Source organism: Zosterops lateralis (genome assembly GCF_965231275.1).
Source record: "Zosterops lateralis genome assembly, chromosome: 19".
Lineage (NCBI taxonomy): Eukaryota > Metazoa > Chordata > Aves > Passeriformes > Zosteropidae > Zosterops > Zosterops lateralis.
Window position 1 is genome coordinate 10667736 of NC_139779.1, and position 20694 is coordinate 10688429.

The 20694-nt window shown below is 50.5% G+C and overlaps 2 protein-coding genes and 1 long non-coding RNA gene across 5 annotated transcripts in view; 2 read left to right on the forward strand and 1 right to left on the reverse strand.

Moving 5' to 3' along the window:
• The first annotated feature begins 343 nt into the window (after positions 1 to 343).
• On the forward strand, positions 344 to 12181 carry MKS1 (MKS transition zone complex subunit 1). Of its 2 annotated transcripts, XM_083875437.1 has the most exons (16): positions 344 to 457; positions 1008 to 1382; positions 1763 to 1860; positions 2054 to 2182; positions 2502 to 2606; positions 3325 to 3433; positions 4301 to 4357; positions 5281 to 5323; positions 5818 to 5880; positions 6941 to 7011; positions 7754 to 7817; positions 9319 to 9426; positions 9957 to 10090; positions 10768 to 10850; positions 10941 to 11038; positions 11499 to 12181. In XM_083875437.1, the coding sequence occupies exons 3-16, from the start codon at positions 1820 to 1822 to the stop codon at positions 11603 to 11605; spliced, it is 1212 nt and encodes a 403-aa protein (XP_083731563.1). In that variant the 5' UTR covers positions 344 to 457; positions 1008 to 1382; positions 1763 to 1819; the 3' UTR covers positions 11606 to 12181. The 2 variants fall into 2 exon arrangements, with proteins under 2 accessions (XP_083731563.1, XP_083731562.1); XM_083875436.1 differs by lacking the exon at positions 344 to 457 and having other exon boundaries at positions 485 to 1382.
• LOC310917312 lies at positions 7767 to 20182 on the reverse strand. Its single transcript, XR_014591429.1, has 3 exons — positions 20138 to 20182; positions 17306 to 17399; positions 7767 to 7877 (listed from the first exon to the last, which is right to left on the reverse strand). It is a non-coding gene; the product is annotated as an uncharacterized lncRNA (long non-coding RNA).
• A 67-nt stretch (positions 20183 to 20249) lies between these two features.
• STX1A (syntaxin 1A) overlaps positions 20250 to 20694 on the forward strand; it is a 71654-nt gene continuing 71209 nt past the window's right edge. For both annotated transcript variants that reach the window (XR_014591403.1, XM_083875192.1), the window contains exon 1: positions 20250 to 20316. Coding sequence is in view for 1 of the 2 variants with exons in the window: in XM_083875192.1 (XP_083731318.1) it covers positions 20287 to 20316 (30 nt within the window). In the remaining variant the exon portion in view is untranslated. The remainder of the gene's footprint in view (positions 20317 to 20694) is intronic.

The following is a 20694-nucleotide window of genomic DNA, read 5'->3' on the forward strand; positions in this document are numbered from 1 at the left end:
GCTTGGGAGGCTCCTGCCGCGCGGGGGCGCTGCCGGGCCGTGTCCGCCGGTTTCCCGGAGCGCGGCCATGGCGGGCGCGGCGCGGGGTGGGGGTAACGCCGTGTGCCGCTCGCGGGACCCCGCCGTGTACCGCTCCCGGGACCCCATCCGCAACCTGCGCCTGCGGTGAGCGCCTGCCCGGCCCCGGCCCCGCTCCGCCGGCCCGCACAGCCCTGACGCTCCGCTCCTTCCCCGCAGGGTCCGTATCCAGCGGGTCTCGCCGGCCGGGCCTCTCCTGCCGCGGGCGCCGCCGCCACCGCCGCCGCTCGCCGAGCGCCCGGGCCGGGCCGAGCGCGCCGCCGGCGGGGAAGCGGTGCCGCTGCGGGTCACGGCGGGCTCTCGCGCAGGAGCCCAGAGAGTCCCGGAGGATGAGGAGGAGGTGGTCGAGGTGGGGTGGCAGGAGAAGCTCTTCAGCCAGGTGGGTGCACGGGGGAGGGACTTCGCGGAATGGGTGAGATCGGAGGGGATCGCTGGAGTCATCCAGTCCGACTGCCCTGCTCAGGCAGGGACCCCAGAGCACACTGCTCAGGTTTGTGTCCAGCTGGCTTTGGAATAGCTCTAGTGAGGGAGACTCCACGCCCTCTCTGGGCAGCCTGTTCAGTGCTTGGTTACCGCACAGGGATGAAGTTCTTCCTCGTGTTCAGGTGGGACTTTCTGGGCATCAATTCCTGCCCGTTCCGCTTGTCCCGTTGCTGGTCCCCACGGAGCGGAGCCTGGTCCGTGCTCTGACCCCTCCTTACTGACAGACAGGGATGAGGTACCCTCTCAATGTCTCTTGAGGCTGAACAGCCCCAGCTCCCTCAGCTTTTTTATCGTAAGAAAAGTGCTCCGTGATGAATTTTGTCACCCGATGCTGAACCTGCCCCAGGAGCTCCATGTGTCTCCTGTCCTGTTCAAAACTGGACAGGCTTGGGAGAGCTTCCTGGCACCCCCTTTTCTAGACCTCACTGTGGGATTCCTTGTTTCAGGGTGAGCTACTGTGCCCAAGGCTTTCCAGGTGGGCATCGGTGGATGCTGGCTGCCACATGCCTGAGCAGTGTTGGAGCTGCTCTGGAGCTTGGGTTATTTGCTGGGATTCCCAAAGGGTCTTATCTCTGAGGTGGCTTTGGAAAAAAGCTGAAAAATACTTGTGGCTTTGCCAAAGCTGGTGAAAGGCAGCTGTTGTGCTTTACCTGTGGTGCTGTCAGTTTGAGGTGGATCTGTACGTAAAAGAGTCAGCCTGCCAGACTCCCCTGGACTGGCAGTACCGTGAGGAGATCCAGAAACTGGAGAAGGCTGGAGGTCGGAAGAACTGCCGCATCTTCACCTACACTGACCACGACCAGTTCACCAACCTAGAGGAGGTACCAGCTCTTAGTTACTCTGTGCCTGTCAAAACTTCCAGTCCTGCTGCAGAGGGAACATTTCTTGGTTCTCAGCCAGGCAGATACCCTGAGTGCAGGAGAACACATTGCTGCAAAGCAGTTTCCCCTGGTGCCCCAGACTTGGGGTGGGATGTCCCTGGTTCAGAGCAATGGTCGGGACAGCCAGAGGGACTTGGCTCTGTAGGAGGCTTGCTGGGTGGAGTGAGCTGTATTTTGCCACCAGAGCAGTGAAGGAATTCTGCAGTCATTTAGCAATTTGTCCTTACATGTGGTTGTGTGCGTGCCTGTTCCCTCCTCCAAGAGGAGAGCTGTGTTTGGGAAGGATGCCCTGTTAAGGTAGTTCCTGTCTGTCCTTCCAGCTCTGCCAGAAGGTAACTGACTCGGATCATGAAGTGCCATCGTATCTGGTGGAGAGGATGGCCAATGTGAGGAGGAGAAGACAGGACCGTAGGCCTGTGTGAGTTCAAACGCAGGCTTGGAGCTTGTTCATGCAGGTTTTGTGGTGCTGGTGCCCCAGCTGTGGATCAGCCTGGTCTGTGGGAGCTGGTGGCTTCTCTGTGTCACACATAATCCAGCAATGTGACTCCTCATTGTGGTGGGTTTGGTGCTGCTGAGGTGAGCTGTGACTGGTGCTGTTCTGTTGTTGACAGAGAAGCAAGTTCTCTGAAGTCAAAAATCATCACCTGGGAACCTTCAGAAGAATTTATAAAGAACAATCATGTAATTAACACACCTGTTCAGACCATGTACATCATGGGGGACTTGGGACCTTATGGGAAGTAAGTAAAATCCTGAAGTGATTGTAATTTACCAAAAGAAAATCCTTCTTCCCTCCTTACTCAAAACTCCTATTTCTTTCATTAGTTAAAGGGGGAGAATTCCAAGAGCTCAGTAGCATGGGCTGGAATTTCTTTCTGCCTCTTTCTTCAGTTGGGAGGTAGCTGAATGTATACCTCCAAAAGGCTTTAAACCAGTGTAGGAAAGCGTGTATGTGTTCCCTTCTGTACCCCCAAGTTCCTTTACTGGCTCTGCTGTTCCAGAGCATGAGAGTGTCCATGTTCTTTGTTTAAACTGTGTTTTCCTGGTGTCCTCCTTCAGGCTTGGTAACAGGGAGTATGAAAATGTGCTTTGTACAATCAAGGTGGATGGCAATGGGGTGATCACAGTGAAGCCTGACTTCACTGGCAACAAAGGACCCTACCGGTGAGTGGGACAGGGCTGGGACCTCTCCTGGGACTGGGGGCTGAAATGGCTGTTTCCTGGTCACCCTTTGGGCAGGGGATCAGCTCTTAAATTAAGAAGTATTTCATTTATTTCAGAGATTTTTAAGAAAATATTGTTGTGCTTACTGTGCTTAAGCTCAGTGTCACTGAGTGTGTGCTGTGTGGGGCTTTAGTGCAACTTTCTAGGGATGCAGGTTATCATGGAATCAGGGAATGGTTTGGGTTGGAAGGGACCTTAAAGCCCATCTCATTCCACCCCCTGCCATGGGCAGGGACAAATTCCACTAGACCAGGCTGCTCCAAGCCCTGTCCAACCTGGCCTTGGTCACTTCCAGGGATGGAGCAGCCACAGCTGCTCTGGGCAACCTGTGCCAGGGCCTCACCACCCTTAGAAGGAAGAATTTCTTCCTAATATCCATCTAACCCTGCCCTCTATCAGTTTGAAGCCATTTCCCTTGTTCTACATCCCTTGTAAAATTACATCATCCATATGTTGGACACAAGCAAGTCCTCCGTTTTGAGGGAATGATGCTGGCAGGCACTTGGGAGTGAGGAGAGGGCTGTGAGTGCTCACAGCCTTGTCTCACTGCTCAAGCTGAGTAGAGGGGACCCTGCTGTGTCAGGAGGGCCCCATTGGTACCCGTGCCTATTCTCTGCATGATGGGGGAGTTTTTCCCATGTGTTTTGGAACTCTGCAGGATCGAGCTGGACGGAGAGAAGCGAGAGGTGTGGGAGTACACTATTGAGAATGCATCTGCCCAGGTGCAGCCAGAAGAGGAGGAGCGTGAGCAGCGTGTGTTCAGAGATGTGAGTATTGCCCACAGAGCATATTCACTAGTTCTGAGTAACAGAGGGAGCTCAGATCGTCATGGAGATGTAACTGCGGGTGCTCTGCACACCTGAAGTGACTAAATGTCACTGCCCTGAGCCTCGTCATGCTCAGGGATCTGAGAACTACAGCAAATACTCCCTGCTTCATCCCTTATTCCTTAAAGAGACCCTGTCTGTAGTTGTCCTAACTCTGGCTGCAGTGCTTTAGGGAGTGTGAGCTGATGCAAGAAACCACTCAATTGCATGCCTTCCTAGTGTCACCTGGCAGTGTTTTTCCTTCCCTTTTGAGCACTGGGAAAACCCTTTCCTTAATCTTCCCTCCTGCTGCCTGTATATTTATTAAATGATCTCTTGTTACCTGTGATGTCCCAGGATCTTGGGATTCCATTTCCCATCTCGATTTTTCTGAATTTCCTTCTTCTCTCTTGACAGTTTATGAAAGTTTAGTTGGTTTAGATTTTTATTTGTGTATTTCCTTACTGATTTTGTGGTCACCAAGGAAATAATGATTTCACTGTGCTGATCTCTGCCTGGCCATTCCCTTGGAATAATTTCTACCTGCGTTTTTCAGAAATCATGTAAGACCTGATTCTTCAGAGCTTCTTTTCCCTTAAAACTTGCCTTGGAGAACCAAAGCTGAAGTTCTATGCAATGTTAGCAGTTATGCATCTTTGTTCTGTTAGATACTTACATTCTCCACATTTGCTGTAACAACCCCATGTGTGCTAAACCCAGTAATGATTTGAGTTTAAGTTATATATAGTTGAAGTTTGGCAGTACATAACAGCAGATATAATCAAAATGCCACTTTTTTGTTGTTGTTGTTGTTTTGTGTGTTCCCAGCTGTACGGGCGGCACAAGGATTACCTCAGTGGGCTCGTGGGCACAGACTTTGAAATGGTGAGTTCCAGAGGCACTGGCAGGGACTGGAGCTCTGTTGTCTCTGGGATCTGGTGACCTGGCTCACACAGATTCCACTTGCAGCAAAGTCTCCAAAGACTGTTTTGCTCTGGAGGGGAGTTGGCAGCTTTTACCTTGTGGTGTTGAGCAGAAAATAGGGTCAGAAGGGGCAGTTTGCAGTGGATCTGGGGTCTGCAGAGATCCATTCTGCCTGTTCAGGGCCTGCTGAACACTACAGTCTCTGTGAGGCTGCATGCAGTGTCTCAAGGCCTGTGATTTTAGTACTTTGAGAAGGAAGTAAGGTTTGTGTCTTCAGGGACAGTGATTGCTGTTAACTTCTTCAGTGTCAAACAGCTCTATGTGCCACTTTGTGCAAATAAACAGCCCCTCTCACACTCAGACTCCTGCAGTTTCCATTCTCACTGAATTATCTGCACTGCAATCTTTTTTTTTTTTTTCTCAAATACTGTGTGCCAATACAGTGAATACAAATCAGTGAAATGCAGTACAAAACAGTGAAAGTTGTGCTTTCCAATACTTTGATAGAGTGTCTCAGTGCTTCCCCCTGCTCCCTTATCTTGGCAAAATGCAGGAACATGACAGAAGCAGGACTGTGATTTGTGCAAGTGACTTCTCACTGTGTTTAATATCGATCTTGACACCTGTAAGAGATATTTACAGGACAGTAAATTCCTGCAGGCTGAGCTTTAGGGGATTTGGTCTCTTTAGAGCCTCTTTCTAGAGAGACTGTTCACTTCTAGAAGTGATAGGACAAATCATGCCTCCTCACTGGCCAGAATCGTAAATTATTCATGTCCAAAAACCTATGAAAAACCTGTGTGAGATGCTGTTGGGAAGGAATTGTTGACGTTGCGTTAGTAGCTGTTGAGCTCTTTATCTTGTTTATCTGCTAATTTTTCCAGCCTCTTCCTGGTACTCTGAGACTTTTCGTGAATGGAGAAATAGGTGAGTCCTTATTCTAAACAGTAATAGGGGCAAATGTGGGGGTGCTGGGATGGCTGAGGGTATGATCCAAGGATTCTTGAATCCCTGGATTCAAGAGGCCCTAGAATCCTTTACTTCCTCCTTCTCCTCCCTGTTTCCTGCAGACTAATCTCTTAAGAGGCATTTACACGTTGGAGGTTACGAATGCTGTAGCTGTTCTAAGAAGACCTAGATCTGAAAAAAGGAGAGCAGACTGCTATAATCTCTATTAACTTCCCAAAGAAACCAATTAAATGTGTGAACTCCCTCATCTGGTTAGTGATACAGGGACAGGGAAGTCTGGAGAAGAAATCTTCTCTGCTAGTCATCTCCTGTTGCTTTGAAGACGTATCCCAGCTTCCAGCAGTAACTGATTTTCCTTAAGGTTATTAGTGGAGGCTCTCCCAAAAACCTACAGTGAATGATGGAAGAATTTGTGTGGAATCAAACATCTCAAGTTCATTCTCTCTTCTCAGTTTCAGCTCAAGGCTATGAGTATGACAACCTTTATGTTCATTTCTTCCTGGAGCTGCCTAACCGTGAGTATTCACATTCCCACCCACATCACAGCAATTTAAGAGATGAAACAGGCTTTGGCTGGTCCATCAGACCAGCTCTTCTGGGAGTCAGCAAAAATTAATGTTGGAGATTCTAGTCAGAGGCCTTCAGAGCTAAAATGGCAGAACTCAGGTCAGGCTGGGATGTAGACGTGGTGGTGAGCAGTCTGTCCAAACTTCATTCCTTATCTTGCGGAGAACAGCCTTCCTGTGCTCCCCACCAGAGTGACCTTGTCTGATTTTAGTGCTTGCTATCAAGTTTTGTGCTGATATTAACATATTAAATGCTGATGGATAGATAAGGCTCTGAGCACTTACATGCATATCCTGCTACATGTTTAGTTCTCCTAAAGCTATGGCTTTGACTCCACTCTCTGGATATATCTGTCAAGATACCACTTCTGTTACTCAGTACATTTAGATATGGCTCTGCTTTTCTCTTGACATGAGTTGGTGCTTTTCAGGGACAGTTCAGGGTGTTCTAAAGAGCAGTGCCTGGAATAGGACAGGGAAAAGTCTATGAGGAACAGCTGAGAGAGCTGGGAGGGGGCTCAGCCTGGAGAAAAGGAGGCTCAGGGAGGATCTTCTCACTCTCTACAACTCCCTGACACGAGGATATACCCAGGTGAGGGTCAGCTCTGCTCCCAGACAAGTAACAGGACAAGAGGAAGCAGCCTCAAGTTGTACCAGGGGAGGTTCAGGTTGGACATGAGGAAGAATTTCTCTATGGAAAGGGTGGTCAGGTGTTGGAAGGAGCTGCCCAGGGCAGTGGTGGAGCTCCCATCCCTGGAGGTGTCCAAGGAATGACTGGATGTGGCACTCAGTGCTCTGGGCTGGTTCACAAGGTGGGGATCGGTCACAGATTAAATTTGATGATATTGGAGGGGTTTTTCAACCTTAATGATTCTGTGATTATCTGAATGTCAGGGTGGGGGATGTTATTTTTTACCCCAGTCATCAGGGACTGACATTCTCCTTTGAGCTGCTCTGGTTTGTGAGTTTGGCCTCACCCCAATCTTTCATCTTCTCCTGTCCCCCCCAGAGTGGTCAAGCCCCCCATTCCAGCAGCTCTCGGGAGTGACGCAGACCTGTGCCACCAAGACAGTGGGCTGGGTAAGGACACTTTCACACCTGCAGAGCAGTTTGAACACATAGTCTCTGGAGTGGAACATGTGTAACAAACAGATATATTCAGCAAAGGTCCTGAGTTAAAGGCTCCTTTCAAGACCAGAGAATATTCAGGATTCTTCTTATTCGAATTATACTTGTCATTTTTTCAAGGGGCCACTGTCTCCAAATAAAACTAAACCAAATAAAACTACTCCCAAGCATTTTCTGGACTCTCACTTTTGTATTCATTCTTGCTGATTGCCTTTGGAGCTTTAATTTTTGTGCTCTCTAGTGCTCTGAGTTAACCAAGCATGGCTCCAGCTTGCCTGGGGCAGAAATGGGCAGAGACTCTACATTGACTTAGAATTTTATTAGCTTTTAAATGTATTTTATATGTTTTCATATTACAAAAATAACTATCATACAACATTTCAGTAATACCATTGTTTGAGGTATTGTGCTTGGATAGGCTCCTGTAGTTATGCAATTGACTGAGTTTTCATTTGAGGTGTGTCACTCTCCTTTTCCATTATTTTCAACATCCCATTCCATCGACATGGCACTAGGGAGTGTATGCAGGTCCATCCTGCAGTCATGTTTGTTAGTGGGATGTAATTGATCTTTTTGGGCAGCATCACCTGCTTTCTACCATTAGTTCCTTTCTCCCAGCTCTCTATGCCCTCTGCAATGCTGTTGATGTATTCTCTTGCCCAGGAATCTGATCTCTGCCCTGTTCTTTTTCTAGGATAATGTGGCATATTTCTGCTACCCCTTCACTGTGGAGATGTTTTACACCCAAGAAGATGAAGGTGTGTTTCCTTGTTACTCTGAAATCCTTTGGTCCCACTGTAGCCATCATCCTGTCTGTCCTGTTGGAGAGGAAAAGAACAGGGAAATGTTTCTGGTTCAGCAAAAGTTCACCCTGACACCACACAGCCCCTGGACACATCCTGTGTTTGCCCTGCTGAGGAATCCATTAGCATTTTTATGGATTCATTAATGTTGCTGTGTTTACAGGCTGTAGGCAGCTTTATCTGGTTGGAAAACTACTTGGATCTTGGTTGTCTCTTAAACCCTGGTGTGCAGGGCTATGTTGCTGTGCCTGGTGTGCTGCAAAGAGCCCTGGGATGCTGCAGCTGGAGAACCAGGCAGCTTTTTTATACATAACTAAAACTCTGTGCTGAGTCTTACATTTGTAGACGTGCTCAGTGACCTGTATAATCCCTAGATAGTTCATGTCACTTTGAAACTTCAGCTCTATTTTAAGCTAGGCTTCTCTGCTGCCTGTTCCTGCTGCTTCCTCACCAATCCTATTGCTCTGTGGATACAATTGCTAGGGACAGCACTGGGGCATGCCTTGCCACTTGAATCCAATGTACACTCTGGATCTGGGTATTCAACCAACACTAATGAATTTTCAGACTAGAAGGAACACAGTGAGTTTGCTTCACTCTGGAAAATATAAATGCTTGTAGAGATGTAGGACAATCCAAGTTAATATTCCCCCAATAGCAGTGGGAAAGGTCAGAGATAAACAGGTTCTGCTGTTTGGCTTCAGATCATTCATGAAAGATTGTCTTGTCTGCTCAAAGATAATTGACAGCCCAGTCTGGAGTTGCTCTTAAAGAATTTTCCATAATTTTTTATCATCAATAATCCTGTTTTCAGTCTCAAATCAGAGGGTTCAACTTTTACAGGGGAAACTAATCAACCACAAATCGTTGTTAGTTTAGTCATTGTAGAAGAAATACAGAAAGAGGACAGTGGTGGAAGGTGCTGGAGTGTGTCCAGAGAGGGAGCAGAACTGGGGAAGGATCTGGAGCACAAGGAATGGCTGAGGGAGCTGGGCAAACTCAGCCTGGAGAAAAGGAGGCTCAGGGAGGACCTTCTCACTCTCTACAATTCCCTGACAGGAGGGTAGAGCCAGCTGAGGGTTGGGCTCTACTCCCAGAGCACAAAGGGCAGGACTAGAGGAAACCTCAAGTTGCTCCTGAGGAGGTTCAGGCTGGACACTAGAAGGGATTTCTTCACAGAATGGGTGTCAGGCACTAAAAGGGACTGCCCATGGAGGTGATGGAGTCCCCATCTCTGGAGGTGTCCAAGGAACAACTGGAAGTGGCATTCAGTGCTCTGGGCTGGATGACAAAGTGGGGGTTGGTCACAGGCTGGACTTGAATATCTTGGAGGTCTTTTCCAAGCAAAATAATTCTCTGATTCTTTGGCTTCTTATTAGTGGAGTTGGGCTTTTAGCATTCTTTTTCTCAGTGATAGTCTCCTTCCCAAAGCTGTGACCTGCTCCCCATCTTGCAGACAGCCTCCCTCAGTGGCCTGTTCTCTACTTCGAGGTCCTGTCCCTGGATTTCTGGCAGAGGTATCGTGTGGAAGGATATGGGTCCTTGGTGCTGCCAGCAAGTCCAGGTAAAGCATCCTTGGGACATGGTGTTAATTGTCTGGGAGAATGAGTTGAGTGGTCCTCTTGGCAAGTGATTCAGCCAGTTCCAGGGGTTTGGTGCACTGAAGGGAGCAGTCAGCTCTCTGGGGTGCAGCACAGAAGGATGTGAGGCACATCTTGAGTTGTTGTCCTTGATCCTTTGATACTGCCATCACAACATCTGGTGTAGTAAAGCTCTGAGGTGGTGCTGTGCATCCATCTTTACAATGGCAGTAATCCTCTGTGTCCCACATGGGATCTGGGAGTGACCCCTGTGTGTTATGAGGAGATGCTGCTACTGGGCAGAGGGTACTTTCAGCATTGTGTGTGTGACTGTGTGACTAGAATGGGCTGACTCAATGGGAACATGCTTTTAGAACATTTCTGATGCTGTGCAGTGTTTCCATTTCTAGACACTTTGGGTTGGGTCAGCAGGTATGCACTGGCCTTTGCTGTGCTCTGTGACTGAATAAATCACAGGTCACAGCGGCTAAGCTGTCCTCTTGTCCTGGGCCAGGTGTTCACATGCTCACCATCCCTACCTGGCGTCCTGTGGAGCTGGGAACTGTTGCTGAAATGAGGAGGTTTTTCATTGGGGGATCTCCCGAGCTGGAGGACTTAACCTACATCCGGATACCATCGACCTTCAAGGTGGGCTCAGCTGCAGAGTAGCCTCTTGCCAGGACATGGTGCATTTTACTCTTGGTTCAGATGTCCATGGTCAGCCTGGACCAGATTTGAACAAGGATGGTCCTGTCCCTCTCACTAAAGAAACGTCTCCTCTGTGAGTCTTGTGATTCTGAACAGAGGAATGACCAAACACTGAGGCAGAACTGTGCCTTCTGAGGGGTGAGCAGCTTAGAGAAGTAGGGGAGCATGGACCAAAGCCTTGGCTTATCCCTGCCTATAAAGTGTTTGTCAGGTCAGCATTTGGTAGCAGCTGTAGCCTTCTCCTGGGTTTCTGTGAGGAATTTGGGCTGTATTATGCCTGGAACAGCTTCCTGAAGCAAGAAGCTGATGGGTGTGAGGCAGGTAGAAACTTAATGTTCTTCAGAAAGTTGCAGAGGTGGCTGCTGTTGTAACGAGCAGGACAATGTTAGTGGCAGCTTTGTGTGGGAACAAGCCCTGATGCAGTTGTTGAAACCCTGCCCCAGCACTGCACTGTCAGCTTGCAAGTGTTCAGATCCTGCCCTCAACACAGCCTGGAACTATGTGCCCTTCCTTCCAACCTTGCAGGAAAGGGAAGACTGTGCCCTCAGGAGTTTGTGCTCTGGTGGAACACGCTTGTTTTCACAGTGGGGTTACTCTAACCTGTGCCATCCCTGCAGGGAAAGCGCTTGAGCCGCTTTGGTTTCCGGACAGAGACTACAGGGAGCATCACGTTCCGCCTCTATTGCCTGCAGCAGTCCAAGTGAGTGCAACAAAGGGAATATGAGCTCTGTAAACTCCATCTCCTGTGCTGGTTTTGGCAGCCCTGACCTGCTGGTGTGCTTCTGTGCAGAGCCTTTCTGGAGAACAGTGCCCTGAGGCAGCGCATGCAGAGTGTACTGGACCGGCTGGGAGGCTTCAGCCAGCAGAGCTCTGTCTACAATGTTTTGGGTAGGGCCTTCAGTGTCATTCTGTCTTGGTGAGCTTTGCCTCCCTTTTTACAGAGGTGGGCAGGATATATCAGGATGATCCATTACTGTGGGAGTAATTCCCCTCTCTGTGAGCTCTCAGAGTCCATGGCAGAGGTTTAATGTTCTGCACTGAGCTGCAAACTTCAGGAGACATCAGCTCTAAGCAGGCAGGAGGGATAACCACTGTGTAGGGGCACAGCCTGGACTGGGCTGCCCAGTCTTGCTTGGCACTGGGCAGAGCTGGTGGCACTAAGGCACAGGCTCTGTCTCTGATTCCTTCCATTGTGTACAGAAATCAGAGAGCAGCAGGTGGAGCAGCACCAGGTGCTTTGGTGGTGTAACCTATTCACAGGGAGATGATGTTCACTGAAAAGACACATCCCTCCCCTTCCCTGGGGCTGTCTCATTCATTGTGGCCTGCTGTCCCCTCTGTGTTGCAGAGGCTTTCCAGCGGGCGCGGCGCCGGATGCAGGAAGCTCGGGAGAGTCTTCCCCAGGACCTCATCAACACTTCTGCCTCGGCTGTGCCCCAGCCCCCAGAGCCGTGAGCGTCACCTCTGCTGTGTGAAGCACTTGGCATCCTCCCTCCAGCACAAGCCCCCACCCCTCAGCAGGAGTCCTTGTGCTGGTGCCTGGAAGCTTCAGGAGCCCTTCCTTTGTTGTTTTCCTTGGATGGGGAAGGGAGCTTGTTGTTACCCCACGCCTTTAGAGGGGCAACATGTTGTGACGTGTTGTCCCTCTAAAGGTGTGAAGTAACAGCTTGTAGCACCTCCAGACCCAGGATTTGCATTTCCACAAGTATCTATCAAGTATTCCCACAAGGAGCCCTGTTTTTCAAGCCCCTTTCTTACCAGGGTCTGACAAAACAGATGATTTTTTACATTTCTTCTGAAATACTGATGTGGAACCTGTGAACTCTGTAACACCTTTTCAGGGATTGAAAAGGAAATAATGAGAAAAATCTACATGACCTGGTAAATTTAGTTTTCTTCTTAGAGAAGAGTGTGATGTTGAAGGTCAAGGCATGGATGCTCTTTCAGATTAATGGAATGAGTAGATAACTTCTTGAGAAATACTGATAATTGTTTTTAGCTGTTGTGTACAGGACAATCAATAGTAAAATTTATCCATCCACCTCTACCTTAAGACTGATTCATTCCTCGAGAGAGAGCTCTCTGCCACATGTAATATATGAAATTAAAGCAAAGGAAGACAGATGGAGAACTGGGCAAAAGGGTTACATTCTACATTTCCTTATGTGTGCCCATGAGGTCTATCTCTGCAGTGGTGAGCAGGAAGATTCTTTGTTCAGGAATACAAATGAAAACACACCTTCCCCTTAGTTCACCACAGAGCTTTGGCTGCGGAAGGTTTGCAGACAGTGAGAGCAGTTGATAACATTTGCACAGCAGCTGAACTTTGAACTGTTCAAGCTGTTCATTCGAGGTTGATGTTTGTTGGTGGTTTGTTGTTGCATCTCTGATTGCAGAGTACTGTGGTGCTTCCTGGGGAAGCTTGTGTTGACCCATTTTCTTCTGTTCTTTTCTCAGTTTTTTCCCCTATTTTTATTTCTGTCTCAAGTTCAGAAGAACATAGCTCCCTGCAGACTGACAGTGCTGTGCTGGTTTGTTCATGAGTCACATTTCCATGTGTTTTCTGTTCCAAACAAAGGATGGGAAGAAAAATCTCAAGCTCAGACCATGCAGGTTTGAATGTGTCTGTGAGTTTAGAATTCAGAGGCAGGATATGAAATATGAATTGGCCATCCTTCTTTTGCTCTGCATGTTCCTCCTTCACAGAGAACATGAGACTTAGGGTTGCAGCCATGTGTGTGGTTATTAGAACATCCCCTTATTCCCTGGTGCTCTATTGTTTTCCTCACTCTTTTCTTGCCATTTTGATGTTGTCCCAGTCTTCAATGAGAAAACAAATTCCAAAAAGAATTTAGCAACTCTCAGAGTTTGTTTTGCTTGACCTTTGCTGTAATTCCTAGATCTGTCTGGCAGCTTGAATCTATCTGGCAATTTCAATTTTAAGGAGACTTTTGTTCACCTTCCTTGCCTGTTGCCCCTCATTTTGATGGAGGAGGCTACCAGGATGTTCTGGAAGTGTGGCCTGGGCAGCAGAACAGTGTCCTTGGCCTGGAGCTGGGTGATGTGCCTGCTGCTGATGTGGTGACTCCACATCTGGTGCTGGAGCAGCAGAACTGATCTCTGCGTTCTTCATGGTCTGTAATGACTGACCCAGGATGAAAAACATTCAGTGAGTTTGTAGCACTTGTTATCTCTTTATTTTAATCATTATTCGTGTTGTGGCCTTGTGTGTTTATCACACTCTTCTGGGTGTTTTGTGATGCTTATCAGCAAGGGCTGCATCTCTCTGAGATGCTTCTCAGGATGGAGTTAAAAGGTTATGAGAATAATTTTTTAGTCAATAATGTAACAAAATTGAGATTTGTCTTTTTAATTGAGATGATGCCAGTGGCAGATCCTGTTAGAGTGGATTTTTCTGATGAGGTTGGGTTCCTGACCAGTTATTAGGGCAGAGTTTAGTGTCCTCAGTGTGAGATGCACTAAGATTTACATAGTTATATTATTTTGCTACTTAGAACTCTGGATAGAGAAACTTGAGAGGAAAAGTTTAAAATTTAAAATTACTAAAAGTAAGAGACTTTGCAGTTCTTCACTCCCATGCTTGCAGCCTCCTTGGCCTGACAGTGCCAGTAGTGCTGGTAAAAGCTGGTTTGAAGAGACCTCTCAGCAAATGCTCTTTGAATTTGCAATTTTATAAATAAAACTAGCAAATTTCCATACACATGTACACAAAAGAAAATGTCCCTGACCTTTTAGTCACAACTGGCATTTGTGCTCTGAGCCTGCCAAGGAATCTGGCCTGGAGAGGAGGTGTACACAGCTGGAATTGGAGATCACCAAATTGATTAGAGGGTTGGAACACCTTTCCTATGAAGAAAGGCTGTGAGAATTGGGATTGTTCAGCCTGGAAAAGAGAAGGCTTTGGGGTGACATAATTGTGGCCTTACAGTTCCCAAATGGAGCTGACAAGGAAGATGGAGAGAAACCATTTACAATGGCCTGGAGTGACAGGACAAGGGGGAATAGCTTCCCACTGACAGATGGCAGGGCTAGGTGGGATATTGGGAAGAAACTCTTCTCTCTGAGGGTGGGGAGGCCCTGGCACAGGTTGCCCACAGCAGCTGTGGCTGCTCCATTCCTGCAAATGTTCAAGGCCAGGTTGGACAGGACTTGGAGCAACCTGGTCTAGTGGAATTTGTCCCTCTCATGGCAGGGGAATGGAATGAAGTGAGCTTTAGGATCTCTTCTAACCCAAACTGTTCCATGAGTCCATGATTCTATAGCTGGAGTGAGGTGGTACATTTACCAGCTGTGAGGAGATGGAACAGGAGATGGGCCCTGGGGACAGGCAGGAGGGGAGAGCAGTGTCCTCCCTGGAGCCATGAGGAGGTCACTGCATGGAAGTGTACCTACACTTCTCACTGGAGGGGTGCCCATACAGGGAAACAACAGGACAAGTGAGAGGAAGGACTGTTGTGTATGCACAAGAGCTTGAGATGGGTGGGCACGAGTTAACAAGATGGGAGCCCTGAACTGAAAGGGGGGGGCAGGAGGAGCCTGCAACAGGCACAGGCCAGGAATTGCTGCAGATTCTTGGGGGTCCCAGAGTGGGTCTTGCAGTGAGACTTGGGGGTCTGTGCATGGCTGGCAGCCCCCCAGCTCTGGCTACACCAGCTGCAGCAGCATAGATGGCTTCTCCGGGGCTTTTCTGCCTCTTCCTTTGAGCAGACTGGAGCTATGATAGGTTTTTGAGAGCCAACTGAACTTCCAGCTGAATGGGCATCTGTCCGAGGCTGAATCCAGCAGCCTCACCGGTGCTTTGGGCTTCATAGGGGCAGGACTCAGCCCAAGGATCCTCAGGGCCTTCCAGGGTCAAATTAAATGAGCTGTGCAAACAAAAGGGAATGGCAGGAATGATAGCTTGGTGGAGGAAAAGGCTGTGGGCAGTTGACAGAGCCTGCATGATGCAAATACATCCATTAGAAATTCCAGTGTAAATGTAATAGAAAAAAACCTCAAACCCTAGAGATGAATCATTCATATGATTGGAGCAGCTTCCCACCAAAGTCAGACTGCAGGAATGGGTTCTGGTCTCATTGGAGGAAGATTTGGGCTGTGATAACTCCAAACTGGTGACTTGCCAGCAAATCTCAAATGGTGCTTCAGCTTGGCCCTATCCCAGGGTTGGGAATGTGTACCAGGAGCTCCATCCTTCCTTTGTGAAGGATGCTGGGATGTAGGGATGTGTACCAGGAGGGTGTTTGAGAAGGACATTGGGATGTGCACAAGGAAGAATGTTGGAGAAGGCTGTTGGTGTGTGCACCAGGAGGGGATTTTGGGGAGGACACTGGAATGTGCACCAGGAGGGGTGCTTGGGAAGGACTCTGGGGTGTGCATCAAGAGGGATATTTGGGAAGGATGGTGGGAATGTGCACCAGAACAGGTATTTGGGAAGGATATTGGGATGTGCACCAAGAGCGGGGATTTGGGATGTGTGGAACTGCCAGCTCTGGGCAGGAGGAGTTCTACAGAGATTTGTCCTGCCCCTGGCTGGTGTGTGGGGAGGGGAGGAGGATTTTATTTGCACCACCAGGGTTTAAGTGGTTGTTATTAAATCACTACTGGAGGTTGATTGTTGGATCAATATGTTTTAATTTTAGCCACGGGATTAGAGTGGCAGAGGGAGGCTCCCAGCAGCAAAGGGCTGCTTTGCCTCTCACCCCCTGCTGCTGTTTTATTAACGCTTATTGTTCTCCCAAGGTGCAGCCCACGTTCTCTGCAGTTAATGCCAGTATTTCAATGCATGGCAGAGTAAAACTGACCTGAGCATAATCCCACTTCATTGGATCAGTCAGGAAATAAGTGTCCATGTGCCCTGCTCCTGCACTGAAATGACTGCTTTGGTTTGATTGAATATCCCTCACCGCTTTGGTTTGAGCAGGTTTTTAAGTGAACTCTAGTGCCATGTAGGCTGGAGATGCTTCCCTTTCTCTCTTATCTGTCAAAATCATTTTCTAGAGTAACACAGAATATCAGAAAGGACTGATGGAATCAGACTTCTCTATAATTTATTCACAAGTTCTTGTGCTTAAAATCAGCTGACTTTCAGAGCAGTTGGCAGGATTTCTACAATGCGTGAAAGTGGAACTTGTCTTGGAGGTGTGTGATTTCAGGTTGTTTCAAGCTTTCCAGATCTGACAATAAGAGGATCAGCTTTTGGGAAGGTGGGGAAGGTGGGTTTCCCATGATTTAATATCACGTTAGAAAGACAGAAAGGTCAGGCTGAATATCAAGGTCTAATGCACAAATTTCTTCAGGCAGTGTAACAGATGACAGATGCTCATCTGTGAAAAACCTGAGAAATGTTTTTCAACTTGTTCCTTACATAAAGACAGAGAATACAGATCATCCCTATCATGTGTTTTCTTTTTTTCTGCAGGAAATTTTCCTGTTCAGGGCATTGGCAGTGGCAGCTTGCACCTGAGTGTGTTGTCAGGCTGCTGCTGGAGGCATGAGGAGGTGGAGAGAGCCTGTGATTCCTTTTAGGTGGTTATTGTTTCTCTAGGGGGTTCCTGTCTCACCCTGCCACTCCCTGGGAGATCTTGTTCCCTGTGCTGATGTTTTTGTGAGCACCATGATGCTCTTAATGCTCTGAACATGGGATTGGGAATGAGAGATGAGACAAGGGAATGTCCACTTTTCCTACTGCTGCTGGAAATACTGAGTCCTTATAATATCTGATTTTTTTTCTATCACAGGTGTGTTCAAAAGGCTGAATTGCCTCTTCTCCTTGGTCACCTGTTTTTTTTTTTTTTTCCTTTGTTTAACCTTCTTCTGTCCCATTTTGACTTTTTTTAGCCACAGCAGCTTGGGTCTTCCCAATTTTTCCATCCCCATCCAATACCTTTCTGACTGCCCTGCCTCAGCTTCTCCAAGTCATGGCACAGTTCCCCTTCCTCCCAATGTCATTTCCCTGTTTGCTGATATGAACTTACCCCAGAGTGGGGACAGGAGTCCTGTCCCTGGAAAGACCATGCGGCAGCATCTTCCCATCCTTGGACACATGGGATTGCTGCTTGTGTTAGCTGTCCAAAAGCAACTTTTAGTGGCTGTTGGCATGGAGACAAGCATTTGGAACAATCACCACTGACATACCTGCTTCCCTTGAGTAGAGAGAGAGAACCTCCAGCTGGATCCACTTGTGCCTATGGTCATATGGACCCTTCCCACTGCTGCTCCTGGCTTCTCCCTGTGGGCATTGAGTGGGATGAGGGGTGAGTCTCCCTTGCAGGGAAGTGGTGTGGAGTAGCCCTTCCTTGCCTCTGAGGTCCTGTTTCTCCTATGCCACAGGACTTGGCCCGTGTTCTTGGCATGGAAAATGTCTCCCTGGCTCCCTCAGCACTGACGTGCTCTGTGACTCTGGTCTGTTCCTCCATGAACAGCTTCCCAGCCTAATCCTCAACAAATAACTTTCAGCAGCTGTTCCAGGATCTCTGTCTTGTCCCTCCAAAGTGAATAGTGTCCCTGAAGTAATAGCAGTGACTGAAAATGAATGAATGAGCAGCTTGAGGTGGTTTCTGATCCGCAGCCAAGCTGCCAGCTCAGGGCTGCACTCTGGATTTCCATAATGTTCACACTGTCAGCCTCACTCCGTGCCCAGCACTCGCTTTTCTCTGTGTTTCTGTCGAGGATTTATTCTGCAGCCCTTGTGTGTGTCTCAACTCTTCCATTGGCAGTTGCAGTTCTGTCTCTCCTGACAGAGACAAGTCCTTGACAATGACAGGATCGATATTGGATCTACTGCAGCTGCACCAGCCCTCCTCTGCAGCCTCTGCCCAAAACACCTCTGTAATTCCTCATGTGTCCTCGGGTTTCTGTGGTGCATTTTGGGCTGCCTAAAACCTGAAAGTCCATCCATACACAGAGTGCTGCAGGCACAGGCACCGTTCCAGCAAGCTGTGCTTCTGGCTCCCTGGATTTGCAAGCCCCTGTTGCTTGTAGCACAGGTGAGGAGCTGTGTGACCCTCTCCATGAGCCCCTGCAGCCTGGGCTGTGAGAAGAGCTCATGGGGGTGACAGCAGTGGGGGTGATGTCTTTTTTGGAAGTCCACAGTACTCCTGTCATTTGAGTGAATTCAGCCAGTACCGGTTGCTGGGAACTATCCCACTGTTGGGATGTGCAATAAAGCTCCTCTGCCCATCTGGAAGGGAGGATGGGGAGATACTGGTGGGAAGGGAGTCCAAACAGTGCCTGGCTGGGTCCCTTCCAGGACCAACCCACCCCACACAAGTCCAATCCACACAAGCCTGGGGGAGCACAGAAGCTCGAGGGTAAGTAAGGGCCTAAATGAGGGACTCAGAGGAAGAGACACCTTGCCCGGGTAGAGCCTCAGCCCACGGCCCCGGTGTCAAAGCACCATTCGAGAGAGAGAGGCTATAGCTGTCTGGAAGAATGAAATGCATTTGGCGTGTGGAGGAGTGCACAGAGTTTGTTATGGGATGTTTTACAGAGGAAGCAAAGGCGGCAAAGGGATGGATACGGGTAATTTGGGGAAGAACACGCATGGGATACTATGGGAGTATTGGGGCGGCACTGGTGTAATCCGACGATGCTGTCCCAGGGGGATGAGCTGTCCCGGAGGAGCGGGAAGGGAGCCCGAACCCCGCCCCGGGGGCAGCGGGAGTACCGGGGATACCGGATGTACCGGGGGTACCGGAGATCGGCTCCGCAGGTTCTGTCCGGAGCCGCCAGGGGGCGGCGCGCCCCAGAGCCTCGCTCGGAGCCCCCGGCGGGTTCACCTTTGGGGGGAGGGAGGGATGGAGGGGCAGAGCGGGGGGAACGGGGCAAACGGGGCTGTGCGGGGTAAACGAGGCAGTGCGTGATAAACGGGGTAAACGGGGCTCTGCGGAGTGAGCGGGGCAGTGCGGGGCTAGCAGGGTTTTGTGTGGGGCAAGCGGGGCTGTGTGGGACAGTGCGGGGTGAGTGGGGTAGACTGGAGCCGTGCGGGGAGAGGGGAGCCGTGCACGGTGTGTGGGACAGTGCGCAGTGAGGGGGCTGTGAGAGGTGAGCGGGGTGAGCGGAGCCGTGCGCGGTGGGTTGGGTGGTGTGTGGGGTGTGCGGGCCCGTGAGGTGTGAGTGGGGCCGTGCACAGGGTGAGGTGCGTTGGGTTTGGCTGTAATACCCAGAGGGGAGACCCCCAGCCTTTGCACCAGGCGTACCCCAGCACTGGGCACCCCAGGGATGCTGGACACGTGTCGGACTGCGGGCACTGTGGCCCGTGGCCCCGTGGCTGGATCCAGTGCCCCAGGACCTGCAGGAATCTGCAGGCCCCGGCTATGTGAGATCCCGCTCCCTTTTATCCCTGGCAGCGGAGAGGGAGAGGGGTGTCTCCCCGATACTGCCAATGTCCGCAAAAGCGGCAAACCGGCAGCATCTTTCTGAGCCCTACTGGCACTTCTGTGCTCCCTGCGAGCCTGGTTTTGGGGTCCTCGGGGTAGATCCCCCAACATGCCCTGCTTATCCCCAGGCTGGGGTCAGAACTAGCTCCTCTTATTGGTGCCCCCAAACCTTGCTGTCTGCTGGACCCCCCTCACCACTGCCACCGCCTCAGAGACACCCAGGGGTGACCCTGCTCTTGGGGCTGCCCTGCTGTGCATCCCTCCAGACCCTTAAGAGCACCGTGATGTGATGTCCCACAGGAATGACCTCCCCAGGTGTGATCCCTCCCGATGTTATCCCCAGATGTGACTTCCTCCTGTGGCCTCGCTCAGTGTGACTCCCCTCCAGTGTGATGCCCCCACGTGTGAGGTCCCCTGAGTGTGACCCGCAGCTGTGACACCTCATTTCCCCCCCGGTGCGACCCCCCCCCCCCCCCCCCACTCCGATGACATCCCCTTGTGACTGTGACCTTCCTCGCTGTGCGCCTCCCCTTATCCGGCCGCCTCCCCGCGATGTGACACCCCACGTGCCGCCTCCTGCAGTGTGTACCCGAGGTGTGAGTGTCCCCCCGCGTGTCCCCTGCTGATGGCCGGTCCGCCGGTGTCTCCCCGCCCCTCTCCGCAGCGCTGCACGCATGCTCCGCGCCCGCCCCTCCCCGCGCTCTGGCCGTTCCCAGCGGCAGCGGCAGCGGGGCGAGGATGAAGGACCGGACCGGGGAGCTGCGCGCTGTGAGTGCGGGGCGCAGCGGGGATGCGGGGGGTACGGGGGATGCGGGCAGCCCTCTGCCCCCATCGGGGACCGCCCGAAGCCCTCTCGGCCCCCCTCCCTGGGCAGGGGCCGCCCTGCCCTGAGCGGCGGCGGCGGCGAGGGGGTTGGGCGGGGGCTGGGAGCAGGGGATGACCCCCCTCGGCCATCGCCGGGATGTCGGGGTAGGAGTGGGAGAGTCCCCGGGGTTGCACCCTCCGCACCGCTGCGGACCGCTCCGGTTCTCCCCGGCGGCGGGCGGTGCGAGCGGCGATCTGCGCGGTACCGGGGGCCGCGGCGGCCGAGCGCTCGGGAGGACCGGATACGGACGTGTGTTTGTGCCGGTGCGGGCGGGGGCTCCC

Excerpts from the sequence above, each read along its gene's own strand:
- MKS1 (XM_083875437.1), top strand. The coding sequence starts at position 1,820 with ATGGCCAATGTGAGGAGGAGAAGACAGGACCGTAGGCCTGT. Across the intron at positions 7,012-7,753 it reads CCACCAAGACAGTGGGCTGG|GATAATGTGGCATATTTCTG; the intron begins GTAAGGACACTT and ends TTCTTTTTCTAG. Across the intron at positions 11,039-11,498 it reads CTCTGTCTACAATGTTTTGG|AGGCTTTCCAGCGGGCGCGG; the intron begins GTAGGGCCTTCA and ends TCTGTGTTGCAG.